This window comes from Falco rusticolus, chromosome 10 (assembly GCF_015220075.1).
Source record: "Falco rusticolus isolate bFalRus1 chromosome 10, bFalRus1.pri, whole genome shotgun sequence".
Taxonomy (NCBI): Eukaryota; Metazoa; Chordata; class Aves; order Falconiformes; family Falconidae; genus Falco; species Falco rusticolus.
Window position 1 is genome coordinate 14623856 of NC_051196.1, and position 18372 is coordinate 14642227.

General features: G+C 36.8%; 1 protein-coding gene across 2 annotated transcripts in view; it reads right to left on the reverse strand.

Annotated features, from left to right (window-relative positions):
• Positions 1 to 1363: 1363 nt before the first annotated feature.
• LUZP2 (leucine zipper protein 2) overlaps positions 1364 to 18372 on the reverse strand; it is a 309887-nt gene continuing 292878 nt past the window's right edge. For both annotated transcript variants that reach the window (XM_037403375.1, XM_037403374.1), the window contains exons 11-12: positions 2660 to 2737; positions 1364 to 2016 (exon numbers count right to left, since the gene is read on the reverse strand). In XM_037403375.1, the coding sequence (XP_037259272.1) occupies positions 1912 to 2016; positions 2660 to 2737 (183 nt within the window). In that variant the 3' untranslated portion in view covers positions 1364 to 1911. The remainder of the gene's footprint in view (positions 2017 to 2659; positions 2738 to 18372) is intronic.

Here is an 18372-nt window from a genome sequence, read left to right on the forward strand (position 1 = left end):
GGACACATACATGAAGATCCATGTCCTTTCCGGACAGATGACTGAAGCAGTTTCAGTGACCTTTTCAGCTGATGCCTCAGGTATTCCGTTAAGGCGTGCTGTACGCAAAATAATGTTGGTTTTGACATAACTAGAAATTAGCATCAGCTGTAGCTATGACAGGATCACAAGTCTCTTGCTCACTGAAAATTTTGAAACACGGCAGACTGTCTTCAGCCAGGTTTGTTGCGGCTGTAACTTAAAGGCAGCGAATGTCCACTATATGTCTCACTTCTGCCTGAAATAAATTCATGTTGTATTAGATGGGTACAATTTGATGTTGCTTGGTTTTAGGATCAGATGTGAAAAGTCACATCTTTTTTCTGATCATCTTTGTGGCCAGGATTTCACTTCTTTTGACACTTAACATGGATAATAATTTCTTTGATAGCAGTGCAACTTTGTTGAGCAGTACATTGTCATCATTTGGTCAGCTCATGAGTTTCTTTTCTTTTCAAAATGGTTGTAGGTTCTCTGGACAGAGAAACCTGCCATTCTGCAATATCTGCCTTTGACGAGAGGAGCATATACAAGATGTCAAGGTGAAATATTTTTCACACCAGCAAAGAACAGACTTATTGGATGAGACTGTTGAAGGACAGGTAAAATCTTAAAAGACAAAAATAAAGCAGACAGCACCACTGAATGAAATAAGATTTTTCTGTTTGCTTTTTAAACTGACTCAGAAGCAAGGAAAAGCAAACTAATGTAAGTAAACTACTGTCAATCTAGTAAAAGTTGTAATGCACGGCTGTGTGCAGTAAGAGGAGGGTGGAGTTTACAAGTCATGGTGGCTTAAAACACTTCACACAGAAGGAAAGTGTAGGAGCATTGCATCAGGCCATTACCTGTTCTGAAGGCACTACTTGAAAGATTTGCATCTCGACAAGATGAAGCATATGAATTCCTAAATTAGACCAATAATGACACACACACAAGGAAACAAAAACATTCTTCCTTCTCCTCCCTTCCTTTTTGCTTTCTTGTCATTGAATATGTGACCCATGAGAAACTGGAAGAACCCTAGGAGCACAGAGCTTACCCCAACCAAACCGCACATCTCTGCTGGAGTGACCAAAGGCCACCCGTAGGGAACACAACCCAGGTTTACCAATTAAAGTATATTTATCTTGCTGAGATCAGCACAAATGTAAGGGATGAAACTGCCCACGACTGGTACCCAAACTATAAAATTTTAACTCGGTTCCACCTGCAAAATTTTTTGCTTGAATCCTAAAAGCCATGACTCTATCTCCAACCCTTTAACTCTGTATTTCTGTCAATGCTTGAATGTTAAAAAAAAGAGCAGTTGTGATAGCCGTTAGAAAAAAACAACCAAACAAACATCTTTTATTGTTTTAAGTAAGCAGATTTGAAATGGTATTACTGAAAGGTAGGTATACATGGACCCCCCACTGTTCCATTTTTACAGATGCTCTTAGGAGTTGTACTTCAGCTATGTTTACACAGATCCGCCCCGCCCCCCCCCCCCCCCCCCCCCCCTTAACTGCCCCTTAATTCTTAACTTGATTTAAAACCTAATCTGCCATAAAGGTACATGAAATAGAATAAACTGAGAAAATACTTGAGAACGGCTGTTGTTTACAAAGAAACTAATTTACAGTATACAATTACTTATCAGGTAGAACAAGAGTTTGAAAACTGGACTGTATTACAAAGCATTTCTTCAAACATCCATTTTGGATTATTGCTGGAAGGTACTAATTGGTCTATTCTAGACTAATTTACAAACATTCATAAAGTAGTGAAAAACGCATGCTTTAGAAACCTGGTACATTTCATGCCTCTGGACTAAAAAGAATATGAAGATGGAAGCAAGTAATGGGCATTTTTAATGTAGATTAGTTGTGCTTAGAGGTTCTTTTCTTTTGTACTAACGGACTCTTCATTTTTTTTCTCATTTCTTTCGGGTGATTTTTTATCTTCAGGTTTTGTCCACGGAGGGCTATGCAACTTCTGTTGGAGGTGAGAATAGCATCTGTGTAAGCATCACATGCACGATATGCACATACATCAGCAAATAAAAAAAATGCGTTAAACAGGTGTACCGGTCTAAACTACTGTAACAGAATATGCTATTTGTCCACTGCATCTGGGAAAAGATTCTGACCTCCTCTAAAGGCAGCATATTTAACAATCTTTGACAGCGCAAAACCGTACAAGTCTGAGGCTGCTTTAAAATCGTGGTGATTTTTATCTTCTTCTCAAGGTCTATCAAACGAAGAGCTCAGATGTGCAACTTGCTTAAGACTTTGGTAACATGGCTGCCTACAGCTTCACAGAATTGTAGATACACAATTATTTTGGAAATACCTCTCTTCTCCTGTTCCCAGGGCTATGGGACATCATGTTATCAAACTAAGTCATTTGACTACTAGCATAGGTGAGTTTTTCAACTATAAAATGCTTTTGGAAATTGTTACCAACCAGAAGCCATTCTGAGCAGATGAATTGCAATCAGGTAAAGTCAAAATCAGAACTGAGAAAACAGTTCTATCTCAAAAGCATTAGTGTAGAATGCGTAAATGTACTTCAAGTAATTGCATACTTTGCACAACCTTTTAATAAAAACCCGAGAATTGTTCACAAAACAGAGTACCTGGAAGCTTGTCTCTGTTTCTGCTGTCTTCAAACAAGATGTTGAATTATTGCGATTCCCCAAACACATCTTGCCAACCTGCCAATAAAAATGTCAGAAATAACTGCTTTGTATTTGTCCTTAAAATATTGATGGTTTTCCTAAAAGAAAAATCCCTGTGTTGTTTTTTTAGCCCAGTTGGTGAAATGAACCAAAACAAAGTTTTCAGAGCTAAGTGAATCCTGCACTCACATCATCTCATGTGGCTGCAAGTTTAACAACTTAACACTTATCTCACATTTTTCCCCCTCCTGTTTAAATCTCATCACAAGTAGTGAACATTATTCCCCCAATGGCCCCATGGAATAGGTAAGTAATTATAATTGTTTGTTACGAGTTAGGAAATAGTAACAAACAACTGAAAACTAACGTTACAGTTAGGACTTCTCCATTACCATTCTCTTGTAGAATCTGCTAGATCTCCTAAGTATAATAATCCTTAGCTGGGGATATGTATAATTATTCCCTGAACAGGGAAGTCAGACGACTCTCAAGGTATGGAAAAGCTTGTTAGATTCATTGCTGTCATTTTATTCCAGGAATAATGTAATTTTCTTTGAGAATATGCTTTTTAGTATCAGGGAAAACAGAGTTGAACAGCATAAATAAAATTACTTATACAGTAGATTTTTGAACCAAAGAGATCTTGTGTTACGAGTCTCAAGTAGAAATATACCCAGCACTGAGATTTCTGCTGTAATTAAATTAATATCCCTTTGGGACTGGGATTAATGATGCCATAGGTGAAGAAATTAAAAAGTGAAATACAGTAAAATATTAATAATCTTTGGTCATTACTTTTGAGTGTGTTCATACTGGAATTTCTCTACTTGTTTTGCTAGTGAAACTGATACATTTAAATAGAGTGAAAGTAAATGAGGGGATTTTTTTTAAGTTTTAAGCCATCAAGACTGTTTCCAACATAACAATAATTTTATTTTAAATTCTAACGCAACCCTTTCTTTGAAATATTTTCTGCTTAGCGTAAGTCCTTGATGATTTTTGAAGACAAGTCAAGCCTAGACAGAGCATTTTTTACGTATCAGACATAATCCAACATAATAATAAAAAAAGGTGTAATAATCCTTAGTATATGGACACAAGCTTTGCTCATAGGAGTACGAATGCAAAAGTGCCCTCAGTAAGAAACTCCCAATGATATTCACTGCAAGGTTTGCTGGCATTTCTGCAAGGTTTTCTTTTTTTTTTTTAAGATTATGGTTGATAACATTGGTCTAGGATAGGATAAGTTATTTGTGTCTAGGAAAGCAAAGGAATCATGAAAAAAAGGAAAAAAATCTTTCAATGGTATGTTTTGAAGCACTGTTTTTGACAGACTTTCTTATGAAAATGGAAAGTAAACCTGAATTCATCTTATAACAGCTTAAATCACAACACAATAAAATTTACTCCACTCAGCAGAGAACACTGAAAATAAACACCCTACCATGCTAATTAAATATCAAGAAATTCCATAAATATCTTTTCAGAAGAAATGACATTGGATTGGAGTTAATTAAAAAGTTAGAGACTGACAAGGGGGAAGAAAATTCCTAAGTTTTTGCACTTGAGAAATTCCGACAGTCCCTTGCCTGTAACAAAGTTGATCTGTGAAGAGGTGTGAGGACAAAAATGAAGGACGTTATTAAGAAAACAGGGAGACAGTGGTGCTGCCAAAGATTTGACAGTACTTCGGGGGGGTTAGTCACATTGAAGCTACTGAAATGAGCCTCCGAGATGGAGCAATTGAAGTGATTGATGGTAGGGACTCTTTGTCCAATTTCTCTCACTATACACAATAGCTAATAAAAGTTGGATTAATATTACCTTATAGGGAATAATCCGGGTAGTATTAATAAAAAAAGAATAATCTAATGGTAAAGCAACTGCAATTTTTACAGAAAAAAATCAAGTAACAACAGGTGGTTTATGCTCTAGATTAAGACTCAAGAGTAAGATGACAAAAAGTAGAAATTTTTAATAAGATTAATACTTCAAAACCTTAAAAGTGTGGTCCTGGCTTAAAATATTTACTAGTGAGTTAGACTGAAAAAAATGTTTTCAGCTTAGTCATGTTTAGAAAAAAATGAGAGTTTGAGAGACTTTTAGGTGAGCAGCTTGAGGACAAAAGATGTTACAGGTCAAAAAAGGAACAGCATTTCAGGTGTAATGGAGGGGACAGAAATAATGTTAATGAAATATAAGATCATTTACAAATCCATACTTTGTACACACTTAAAAAAAATAATCAAGTAACCTATTGCACTGAGATGATACACAGGAGATAGAAATAAAAAAAAATTATTAATTTAATAAAAATATAGGTCAAGTATTTAAGACATATGGAAAAGAAGAAAAAAATGTTGCCTTAAAAAAAAAAAAAAAGCTAATGGTAAAAATAATGCTTTAAAAGTGACCAATCTTTCATACTTCTTTCATAGACCAGATAGCAAAGGCCATCTTGATAGGAACACAGCCGTGAAGATTTATGTCTGTGTATTCCACGTTTGTTCACTTACAGTTGTTTTCTTTTTAGCAACACACCATACAGATCACTGTTGGAAAACGATAGCAGAATGGGACATTTTTCTAAACAAAGCCACTCCCACATCTTTATGTTGTTAAAGCATAAAGCATCCATTATTGATTCCTTGCCACAGTGAAACCTTGTCTATTATTAACAAATAAATTACGGATAAAACAGCAGCGATAACTTTCAATATGCCATCAGTCAACAACAGTTCAATAGCCAGAATTGTAGCCAGGCATGGTGGATGAGCCGTGTACAGCCGCCAGCTCTCGGCTTTAAGTCACTTCAGTTCCAAAAGCTGAGACAGGTGGGTATAGCACCATCTCCTGCTATAGCTGTAAACTAAATCGAATCCCACACATATACGCCCTCAAGCATATATACAAAGACATGCAGTTATAGATACACACACCTGAAGTATATTTATGTGCTTATATATACATATACACACTCAGGTGTGTATAGACGAGTACAGGTATATGTATAAATAAACACATAAATATATAAACATACACATACCCCTTTTCCCTAAGCTTAAGACCACCTCAAATAAATGGGGAAATATAAACCCAATGCACTGGAACACCCTTCAGAGCCATGAGCAACATAAAGACAAAAAAGCATCAAATATTACACAACTTTTTTTTTTTTTTTTTTTTTTTTTTTTAGTTCACTCTATGGCAAGTGATGGAATGATGGGTTTGTTTGCTCTTCTGCGCAAGCCTCTCTTTCTGTCAGATTCACTTCTGTGAGAGGTACACTAATTAAAAAAAAAACCAAAAAAACCAAACAACACAGAAAGGTGGTTTGACACGGTGGAAACTAGCAAAAAGCAAAAATAATTGCTTTCGGAAAAAAAGGGGTTGAAATGTTGTCAGCGTGGTTTTTCTGTTTTACGAAGATGAGATTTCGGACGTGCCTGCTGGAAGAGTTACTGGCGGTTTGCCAAACTTTGGATTGAGATTGCAGCACATCAGGGGTGCGAGGGTGAGCTTGTACCTGTATGTTTCTCCTGCAAGAGCGGGCATTCGGAGTGGGGAGGGGGAGGAAGGGGAGAGTAATGGGAAGATGCCCACTGTGAAAGCCCCTCTGCAGGACGCTTAGGTTTCCAGCTTACGCACAAATCCTCTAATGCCATGGAAGAGAGCAGAGCACTTACCGCTTGTAACTCACCACCTTCACTCCTCGAACACCAAGGAGGAGGAAGGTGGTACAAGCCGACCCCCCCTCCACATAAACCTGGGGAAAAATCAGCTTTCCTCTCTTCCCTCCAAGAAAATCCATCGCTTTTCTTCCAAAGAATGAACACTTTTTAGAAAGATCATTGGTAGAAAAGCTAATGAAATGCTAAGACTATAACAAAAGACTAAAAGCATCCGAGTAGAAACAATATTCAGAAGGTTAAAAAAAAAAAAGCAGTAAGTCAGTAAGTCCCTGAAAAAAAGAACTCAAGTCAGTCCAGTTAGTTGAATGCAATGCCACTGAATTCTCTTGGACCAGCATAACAAAGCACGTTGTAATTGAAAATCTTGTCACCAGTACTTCAAGGATGCAATGGATTTCATACCAAGTGTAACACAACATCCCACAGTTTGGGCTGTTTCCCCGGTTGTTGTGCAGAGAGCTGTAGGGAGAGGAGTGGGAACATTGTGCAAAGGATGAAAGTGTTTTGTCTCCACATCATCTTTGTCAGTCACAGGTATTATCTTAAATACATTTTTTAAAAAATTAATAAATCTTAAATCTGCACTGGCTTCATGGGGGGGCAGGGAGCAGGTACTACTGTTCTGCCACCGCCTGAAGGCTCTGAACAAGTCCCAGGTAACACTGCAGTCTCACAGCTGAACCTCAGTGTAATGATTTAAAGTTTGGAATGAATATGAAATAATTTGTTCCTTGTCCTCCTTATTAGTGCTTCCAGAGAAGTTCAACCAGGCTTTTAAACTACTCACAAAAAAAAAAAAAAAAAAAATCTAATACCCAGGGGAAAATGAAGGCTTCATATCTAGGTGATGGCCCTTTGTCCCTTAGCTAATGTCTTTCCAGCGATCCAGAAGGGTAGTACGTGGATCTAGGGTTGCAATGATAATACAACTAAATAATGTTGGCTATTTTCTTGTTTGTGTCTGAAGTTACAGGTGGATAAGGAATGCAGATCAAAAAGCAGAGGACATGGCAGAGATGGGCAGGACTAAATACCTAGGAAGCTATAAACTAAGGAGAAGATAATTCAGCACACATACTTTGAACTAGCTAGAAAATGCTGGATGACTAAAACCTTGCAACATTTTTAAAAGTGCAAATTATTGTTAGCATGGTGAAAAACTGTCTTACAATGAACTTCTCATACAAGATTAGAAATTCAACGTATTGTTTTGCATTTACGAAACCAACAGCAAAAAAATCTAACAATAATCTCAAATCCTAACTTCGTTACCAAAGTCTGTTTCCTGCCATTGGCACTTGGAACCAAACGGGCAGTTTTTCCTTAACTGTATTCTGTGCTTTCTTCTGCTTCCCTTTAAGGAGCCTGAGGCTGGCAGTTTCAAACAGAGCGGGGATGGGAGACTAACTCCCGGTCTCATTCAGAAGCACAATTCCTGATGTTTTGGAGATTCAGTTAGCATTTGCTCCGTTCATCAACCACAAACAATGCTTACCTCCCCAGGCTGGAAGAAGCCTTTGGACAATTTCCTGGTTTTCCTCACCCAGCTCAGCTGAACCTTTATTGGAGCCTTAACCACAACTGTCACATTTACAGGTTCATCAGAGATGAAGAGGGATTCTGCTGTAGCTATTTCCTTCCATTCCCAAAGACTTCTCAACCCAGTACATTTCATCCTGGCTTCATTAGCACGTGCCCACACAAGCTATCCCTTTTTTCTACATTCAGGAAGCAAATCTTCAATACTCGTAATGACAGCCAGTCTTCAGCCAAGTACACAGTTATTAAGCAAATGTTGGCTGGTCCTTGAAGTAGTTTCATGACTCAGAGCACTGAAACAAGACTGAATCTCTGAAGCTTAGAGTCCTGTCCCCTCTCTTTCCTCCCCTTCCTTAAAATTTCCTTGCTTTAATAAAAATTACAATAATTTAATGTGTTCATCTAACCATTAGTGACAGATCCCAGAATTTCGCCCATGAATTGATTTTACAGAATAATCTCTGGTTTTTATATGTGGAAGCTTTCTCTACTTCACCATTAAGCTGTTCTGGTATTTCTAGTATGCCTGCCATATATTTTGTAATAACGGGTACATTTGTCAGACAAATATTATATTCAATAAATTACAGATGTTGCATTTTTAAAACATCAAGAGGGATCTAACATTTGAACACTCAACTTTAAAAGCTCTAGCGCACAGCACTGAGAATTCCAAGTATTGAAAACTACACCTTTCCCAAGGAAAAGACTTAATGAAAAAGAAATTCTGGAAACTTTTTGTCAAGTCTGTTTTATAGTTGGCCATGCCATTTGACTGTTTTCACTGTTATTAACTCATATCAAATTACACAGTGTCTTCTTAACAACTCCTTAAAACTTAGCTTGGCCAACATTTATGACTTTTATGAGTAAGCACAACAGAAATCTTACTATCATTTTCTTCTAAGTGACAGACAAACAGACCAAATTTAGTGATGTTGAACTCTTATTCCTCGCTCTATATAAACTTTGAGACATACTAATTATCTAATTTAAAAATTTCATAGAACAAGTGTATTTTGCCTTAAGCAATACATTTTGTATATACAAGAGGAAAAAATACTGAGAACAGTAAGTGAGAAATTTAACAAGAAAGGATAATTGAGGTGGGGCATATGTCTGGAAATCTTTTTTCAGCTTTTATCAGTTCAGTATGCAGTTTGATTAACAAAGCATCTTTGTGTGAAATTCTGGTTATAAAAGATGCAGCTTGATCAGTAAAGTATGCAAAATCTTAGAAGTTACGGTATTCAGTTCACCTAGTGAATTATACAGCAGAACTGGAGAGATTCACAGCTGGATGTATAAATTACAAAGCTGGATCAGCCAAGTGTGCATCTTCATTTAAAAAGAATTTTCAAAAAGCCAGCTAAAATTCAGCGTGTCCCTTGGCTATTAAACTATGTAATTTAATCTGTAAACTACAGCACAATCTAACTACGAGGGTATTCCACTGCATCAACATCAACACAGCAAGTACAAACTGGCTTTATTGCTCAAATAATCATCCAACATACCACATAGGGACGGGAAATCAGGACATATAAGTGATATTATGCCCAGCTTTTAGAGCTAGAAAATAATTCCACTGCTGCTAAAGGGTATCACACAGATTTAGTAGAACAAACATTGCAGCTTCAGCATTCCTTTACATCACTATAGATCTCCTTTCGGCTTCAGTGGGCACTAAAATAGATATACAGGATGTTTGCAAAGTATGCTAAAATACTGAGCTACTTCCAAAGAAACTAAACCAGGTATGGGAGAAAAGGATGGTATGGTCTGGTCAGCTGACAAACTAGACATCTTAGTTGTCATCAACCAAGCGAGATCCACAGTTTATTCAAGGACACATTTTATCAGATTCACTCAATTTCTTACAGATCTCTTATGTCAAACCTCATTGTTTAGAAGAAAAGATACAGAGCAAGATTTGTGAGATACACGTTTTCACAAGACACCTCTGCAGGTTTTCATATCTTTCTATTCTGGAGTACAGCGTACCGAGTGGATGGTTAAACTAAGATGATGTAACTTCTTATGACCTTCAAAGTCCTCATTTAGGGAACAGAATTACTGAGTTTAAGAATTCTATAAGGTTGAAATTGTCTTTTAATGACCATTTCTCTTTTTCTCTCATTACTCCCTTGAGAAAGCAATGGGAGAGTACAATGTGATCAAAGCTCTGCGATTGAAACTGATAGAGAAAAATGAAGCAAAATGCTGTGGTTGCTTAGGAACATGTACAAGTTTTGCTCCAATACTCGGTGTCCTTTGTCACTGAATGATTAATGAACATGCAGTGTTTGTTTACTGCAGGAAATTAAGGCAGTAAATAAAAGCACTATCACGTTTATTTATCAGAGAAGACTCTACAAGGACGACAAGCAGGAAATCTAAGATGAGAACAAAGAACAAAGAATCATTTGATAAATTGTTTGATATTTTAGCACTACCAAAATAGATGGGTTTAAATGACGAGTTACACGCATAAGAATTATTTGATATGAAAAAGGAACAAAGTACATTCTGGTATAAAAGCTGAAAAAAGCTCCTAAAAGCTTTTGGGAAGAGAGGAAAGGGAAATGATACAGGGAAAAAGCTCTGTAGAACTCTGGTTCTGCAAGTTTCAGGAGCCAGTTATAGGGAAAACGTCTCTGGACAGGGCTAAATAAAAATGGTATTGACGAGATTCCTCTAATAAAATAATAGTAATCTAAATAATGGAAACTTTTAAAAGAAAAGTGAGGATTTTTTTTTTTAATCTTTGATGAATCTCAACTTATCTGAAATAATCAAGATGTTACATTAAAAGATATCCTACCTACTTCTGACTACTACAAGTTCCATGTCAAATTTCATGACAGTATCAGCAGTACCTGATTTCAAAATTTGCTAATGCCTGTATCCCATTTTTAAACAAATATTTGTATTCATTCCAATGTAAACTGCTTTAATTATTATGAACATGCATAAAACCATAAAGAAGAAATTGCAGTAGGATTACAAATTTAAGACAGTGATGCTTAGCCATAGAGACTAAAAAATATCAGTCGAGACCAGCAGCTAGCTGCTTCCTTTTTGCCTTAAGAACTGAAGCATTGCATGTTCTCTTGTCAGTCTTTACTACAATAAATCTTCCAAAATATAAATTATGTTTTATCAGAGAAACAATCAGAGGATCTTTACAAAGATCTGAGAAAGGGTTGCTGAAATATTGCGTTTCTAAACAGAGTTTTAAGAATATTCATTAAGGTCCTATTCTTTTATCTTGGCCTCAACCTTCTTTTTTTTTTTTTTTTTTTGTTAAACATATGGCATGTGAAGACCTGCCATACATTCTCAACCACACAACATATGCTTCACTGCAGCTGCAAAAAGTTCAGATAAAAACATACACACACCACACCAAGTAATGATAAAAATATGAGAACAACTCTGATGTATTCCCAAGTCTGGAATTTTCTCAGAGCAATAGTACCCACAGGTACAAATTACAACTTTGCATTATTGAAGTAATATGATGCTTTAGGAAAATAAATGGCTTCTAGTTCTTTCAGGATTTAGGGTATCTCTAAAGTCATCATATGAGTGTGGAAAGAGACATCCTTAGTTCATTTCTCAAAATTAATTTGAATTCTTCATTGTCCACCCCACCCCCAACATGCACGCTACATAAGATATAGAAAATAATATTAAAAGTGGGAAGAGGACGCTAGCCCAGTGTCATCATCTGCACTATTTTTCTGTGCCGTGCAGGTCATGTTCAGATGGATGGTGTACGTAAGAGAAAGAAAAAACTTAACAACCAGCAAAATTACTTTACTCATCATTGTGAGCAACTCACAGAACAGAAAGGAATCAAGGTAGGTCCTTAGATTTGTAAAATTGTGGGAACAGTTGTGAAAAACATATTAATACTTTAGGTCTCTGAAAATTTTACTGCCTTTCTTTCATCAGTCCTTGGGTTTACAAGAAAACTTTCCCATTTTTATAACTGAAGTTTGTGCAGTACATAAAGTGCAACCAGGGCATTCTGACAAACCGGGATGCTTTATTCTCCCATGATCAGCTCCAAATGAGCTGCTGCCAAAAATGCAAGCGGGGAATCCTGTGAGTGCAGACAGATTTCTCATAAAACTTCACAAGGTAATGTGGGGACGGTAGCATAGCAATGGAGAAAACTCTTTTGAGAAAAGCAGTATTTAATGCCCCTCTGGTAAGAAAATCCAGTACTTTGATTGCAGCCACAATTTGAAAATAAATCTTTCTTTAAAATATTATGCATATCGTGTATTCCCTGAGCTCTACTTGTAGATCTGCTCTTTTAGGACAGACCTTTGCAGTTTGTCCTGCCTGCGCAGCACTACACAGGTTGCTGCTCTTTAAAATAGCTTTAAAAAACTTTTTAAAAAATAATAATAATAATAAAAAAATATACCTTTCAAGTCCCACAATGTAAAGAGAAAACGTCTTCCTGCTTCCTGTATCTGCAAGTTTTTTAATTATACTGGACATTCTGTTTCTGATTGGGATAGATACTGAACTGTTTATGGCTTTCTTGCTTGGACGTGTGGGTGTCCTAACAATCTTTTTTGTAGCCTGGCTCTCAAAGGTGTTCCTTCAACACACACTGCATGCACAGCGCAGGGAAATCTTGGTGCATTACTGTGAATCCTAGACTGATTTTAGAAATCATGAACAGAATGAAACTATGAATATTACTTAACACCCATTTTTCAGCTGGAAAATTAACTTATAGCAGCAATATATTTAAGAGCAAGATAAGAGTGATAAAACTACTGCCTGCTTAATTTTCCAATAAGGAACATTATCTAGTAAGGCACAGTGAATATGAATTCCCCCTATGGTATGCTTTCTCTAATTTTACTACTTTTTCTTCCATACAGGATATTTTGTCAAATACCTACTTAACAAACCTTAAAGATTTAAATTTTAAAGGAAATGTGTGTCCCACAGAATACTGAATTGGTCTTAAAATATCATAATTGAGAGATTAAGTGGTATAAAACTAAATCTTATTACATTTAGATACATAACCGAATTTCTTTTTCTTTGAATTATAGTGCTACTTAGATGGAGGCAGGGAACAGGGTGAGATTTTAATTTAACTTGAATCATGAGAAATAGTTCGACTCATCAAGCCTTCTAACTCCAGTTGCAGTTATCTTCTGCTTTCTCAGGCAAATTTTTCATACCAAGCAGCATACCACGCTGACTAAATGACTAAAAATACTTGTTGCCTGAAGCACAAAAAGCCACCACCACGCTTTAATCAAAATAACTAAATCCTTGATTTTACGAACAAGTTCATCTTTTCATTGCACTACTTGCCACAGAAACTAAATACCTTTGATTTGTGAAATGCATTAACAACTTTTTTTCCTCTCTGCTTTAATGTGTTCAATTCTGTAAAAACCAGCTGCTTGAACCTCTTTCAGCAAATATTCAGTCTAAAAAAATTCAGCCTCTGCCTAGAGTAACCCATCAAACTTCCCTTAACTTCCCCAGGTATTAATCTACCTGTAGTCAAAAACTAAATGAAATTTAGTCCAACTTCAGAGTTTTATATCTTATTATTTCTTCTCCTCCTTCAATTTTTTTAATGAAAATTTAAGTTTCCTTAATCTTTAGATGTTAAGAAGGGTGCAACAGCAAATTATGCACGTTTCTCCTAGACACAGAATTTGTCTCCGTCCCCCCTTCAGAGGATGTGGCAGAGGAGAAGTCACCTATAACTGAATAAATAACATGTTTGCAATAAATGGATAATATATACAGCTCTTTACAATTTCTTGGACACAGAATTATCTAAGATTTGTTTACCAAGCTTTTCCTCACATTGCCATGATTGCTACCAGCAAGCTACCCGCTTACCACCGCAGGAGCTTGTTATGTTTGGAGGGAGGTCATGTGTTGTCGTTCATTCAAAAGCTGTTGACACTTTTTCCTGCTGTCTTCTGCATTTCACCTGCAAATTAATCAAGGTAGCACTATACTTTTTGGACTACTGAGCAGACAAAACACTCTCTCTGCATTTTTTCCCCTTTCTCATTCTTTCTGTTTTTTTCCTGTTTTATTTGTATGGTTATAATTGCAGCCATAATACATGCATTGGGGATTTCTGTTAACAGCTCCCACCATGCTGTTTGAATGAGAGTTTTGCCACAGCAAAAGCAGCAGATTTAGCTTTCTGTCAGTGTTGTCATAAAAAAACCAGCTTGCAGCTTTCCTAGACTGCCAGTGGATGAGATTACATCCTTTCGGCTATTACACTGTCACCTCTTACATCTCCCCAAAGATTATTTTTTTTTTTTTTTATCAAATGAAGCATCTGTGACAGCTGTGCCTGATTATTACTGGAGATAATATGTAAACAAGGTTCTGCATCTTGCTGGAATGGAGCAACTCTTCAACCAGGAACAATCCAATTCTTGAAATGGTTAAACATCAAATCACGCCTTTTCCACTGCTGCTCTTCCTGCAACAGCTCTACAAGTTCTATTAAGTAGTCTAAAGAAACCCAGAGAGTACACCTGCATAGACTGACAGCTAAGAGCATTTGCTCTTCAGCAATTTTATGCACAATATAGCTGGCTTGTGAAATCAGCTTGACTAGGAAAAGTAAGTCGTATCGGTAATTGCCTAAGGCATGAATGTTTTCATACGATCTAGATTAGACACTGATTTCTAGGTGAGCTAAGCTTGCATCTGGAGAATTACATTTTCTTCTGTGCAAACCTTTGGGGGTGGGGGGTGGCAAAGAAGGGGAGAAAAAAGCATTTTCAGGACTCACATTCCTCTGACTCTGGTGGATTCCGAGAAAGATCGAGGCCCTGAGTTGAAGCCCTTTATGAACTGCTTTAGCTTACTTCAGCTGTCTGCAGTGTCTCCCTGCTGGGACCTCACGTCATTGTGAGCTGGCAAAATGTGTTCCATTGCATGCCTTTCACACACCTCCTGACGCTCAATGGACTGCTAGATGGGCCAGGTACTCCGCAAGCCAGGTGATCCTTTTATAGAAGCAATGAATTTCCTTCCACCAAAATATTGGCTGTTTTAGACATGATTTTCCATATTTCCTGCAACCTTTAAGATTCAAAGGGCTATGAACAAGAATATGCACTGCTTTTTTTATATAGACACTGCATTATATTTATACCTCAGTATTGTTTAATTTAGCTTGATAGCTTCACGATTTTGCAGCCTTAAATACTAGTATATCATGACATAATATCACAAGAAATTATTTCAAAAAGAAATGATCCATAAAATCTGGAAAATGTATTGCTAAATTAACTGGCTATCCTGATACATGTATCGTTGCTTGTGCATCAAAACTGTGTACTCTGCTGAGACATACTTCCAATGTCTAATTCTAAGTCCACTGAAATCCATGGAAGGAATGTAAATTGTGTAAGATGTATAAGTGTTTCCAAAATATACCTTTGCTAAAAACAACAAACAAAATCAAAACAAACAAAAAAACCCCCAAAACAACACCCCCCCCAACCCAAATTAAAAAGTAATCACTTGCCCTTATTTTGATACAATATTTTTAAAGCAAATAATCAAATTTTTAAAATAACATTGACGAGCCTCTGTTCTGGTTATAAGTTTCAGATCAGGAAGGGTTTGTAATTATCCTTAGGGATGTGGCTTCCATCCAACTGTCCGCAAGACATATTGAAACTCTTCAGGGGGTAGGGACAGGAAACAAATCAAAATAATTTCTCTGCAAAAAAAAAAGTTAGAGCTTCAGACACCAGTTTTGAAAGTTTGAGCCATCCTTTCCTCGTGTCATTTATACTGCATTGAATTACCAACGAATATAAAGTTTTCAGAGATGATGGAGAGGAGGAGAAAACAAAGCTGGCAGGTTACTACGTGCAATCTAGTCTCTGTTTAACAGCTCTCTGGTGAGGAATTGTTAGTTTTGTAGAGAAATGACTACTGGAAAAGGTGATGAGGAGGTAAACAGATTAAAAAGATCAATATAAATAATTGTTTTGTTAAATAATGAATGCCATTTCATAGCTGCATTCAGTGATTTGCCTGTTTGGACTGAAAGAATTATTACAGTTCTGCAAACTTAAATTTCTTCCCTTTGAATAAGTGAGGCATATGTACAGTGACTGACAGTACACATGTTCACCTGATTTCTTGACTACCTGAACCAGTAAATCCACATTGGATGCCAGGAAAAGCAGCCAGCTTGAAGCCTTATTAACTCAGGATAATAAATGCCTGTACATCGTGCCTCTCATTTCAGAATTTGATTCCTGCTCAAGATTCTACCTTCGCAAATTACACATGCAGCATATATACCTGATTTCTCAGCATGTTGTACTCATTTCTATAGAATAAAAGTAAGTTTGGGTGAGGGTGTCATCAAGAAATCACTTACCAGGTATCAGGTTTTCAAATGTTTTACAACATTTTCTACCTCTAGGAAAGCAGAAAACAGGAAAATTTCCAGTTCTCATCCTCCTCAATATTCAAAGTAGTCAAGTGCAATATTACACCCTAGAAACCTTCCTCTTTTTTTCCTCTCCCAAACCAAAAGACTTTTCAAGGTATTTCAGTTTTCGTGATTGCCTTAACCAGCAGGATCAGATTCTGTAACAGCCTTTAAAAAGTGCCACAGCCGTACCGCTCAGAACCAGCCAAGCCAGGGAGCAGCGACGGGTCTGCTTCTTTCCCTGTCTGATTGCTAATTGATCAACATCACATCCCTTCAGCTATTGCGCAACCATCATCTCCAATTGGATTTCATATTGTTACCCTAAGCTGACATACACCTGCGCGTCTTGAGTTCTGGTTTAAAACATTACAGCATTTCTCACAGCAGCCAAAGGAGGACAGCTGAACAGAGAGCAAGGTGGGGTCTTGCCAAACCCTGCCTGGGTCCATAGATTTCAGTTCTGTCCTTATGGCCAGAACCCCACAGAGTTTTCTTGCATCTTACATAGGTATCTTTTAATCTATGCATTTTAATTATGCATTTCAGGAGAAAAACTGACTTCTTACATGAAAAAAAAAAAATCAAAATAAAAAGTAATGTTTTTGAATGCTTATCTGTTTGCTGATAGTATGGGAGCCTTTGAGGTAGACTTTGCAAGCAAGATCCTCTGTTATCAAAAATAAGCTCTCCTAATAAAAAAATGGATATGCTATTATTTTTCTGAATGAAGCCTATTTACTAGACTGACAGCTTACCTCATAAAAATGCCATCAAGGATTCCAGAGTGAAAGGCTTTGGAAACAGTTTTTGAACTCCTTCCCAATTTGCTTAAAGCTTTATGAACACTCCTCAGCTTTTCAGTACGTAATTTCACATGCAAACATTTTTTTCAAGGATCATCAACACTTTTATCTTTTTTCCTTGAAATAATTTAAAAATTACAGCATCTTCCTGGTGAGCCCTTACAAGCTTGACTAAAAAACAAGCTTTGCATTTCAGATACTTGAAATAAGCAAAATTGTTTACAATGCATTAACATATATGCTTGCAGACTAAATTAGACCCTGTTGGTGCATGCTTTGCTTGCAGCAAAACTTGCAGAATACTTCTGACAGAGAAGCAAGCCAAACTCATTATTTCTTTGAGTTCTCTTCCAAAGTCTGCGCTAGAATAAATGACAAAGCCCAGTTCTGCTTCATGCCTTTGAAATTCCCTTCAGTGATGCCTTAGATTTTCATTTCTAATATCCAATAAATTTGCTTCTCAAATTATGCACTGTTATCATAATATCCTAATCTTAACTGCTAAATAAACCTAGAAATTTAGGTCAAGTGAATTTCATCTCTCAGAAGGTTTTTTGACTTTGATATGTAGTTCAATTCTTTTCTATATTAGAAACAGTCTTATCAGATCTTTCTTCTTCCCACATGGCTTTTTGGCATGACTGCACAACTCTCACTCTCCAGTCGGCATTTGTTCATATCAGGCGCCAGAGTACTATTGACAAGAATGCTTGCCAGATGACCTGCCAACACAAATACGGGTACCACCAATGCACATATTTTCTGTTACTTAGATTGTCACAGATCACTCTTTTCTACACTAGGGATTTGTAGTGATATTCAATCTCCATGTTAAAAAATAAATAAACAAAAAATGAAGGATACTCATACAGATCTAACAGTTAGATGGCACAGCACTGAATAGAAGTGAACAAATGTAAGCAATTTCTGGCAGAGTGCAAGTTCTTGACACCCAAGGACCAAAAAACCCACTCAAACCAATACTAGAGCCATTTTTTCTCTAATGATGAGCAATGTCCTGATATGCATATTCATAGCCTGTTTTAACAAACTATAAATGCAGAAATCACTGGACTTTGCCCAGAAACACATTTTTTTTGGCTCCTGAAGTCTTCACTTGCCCGATGTACAAACATCCAAAAGCTACCTACC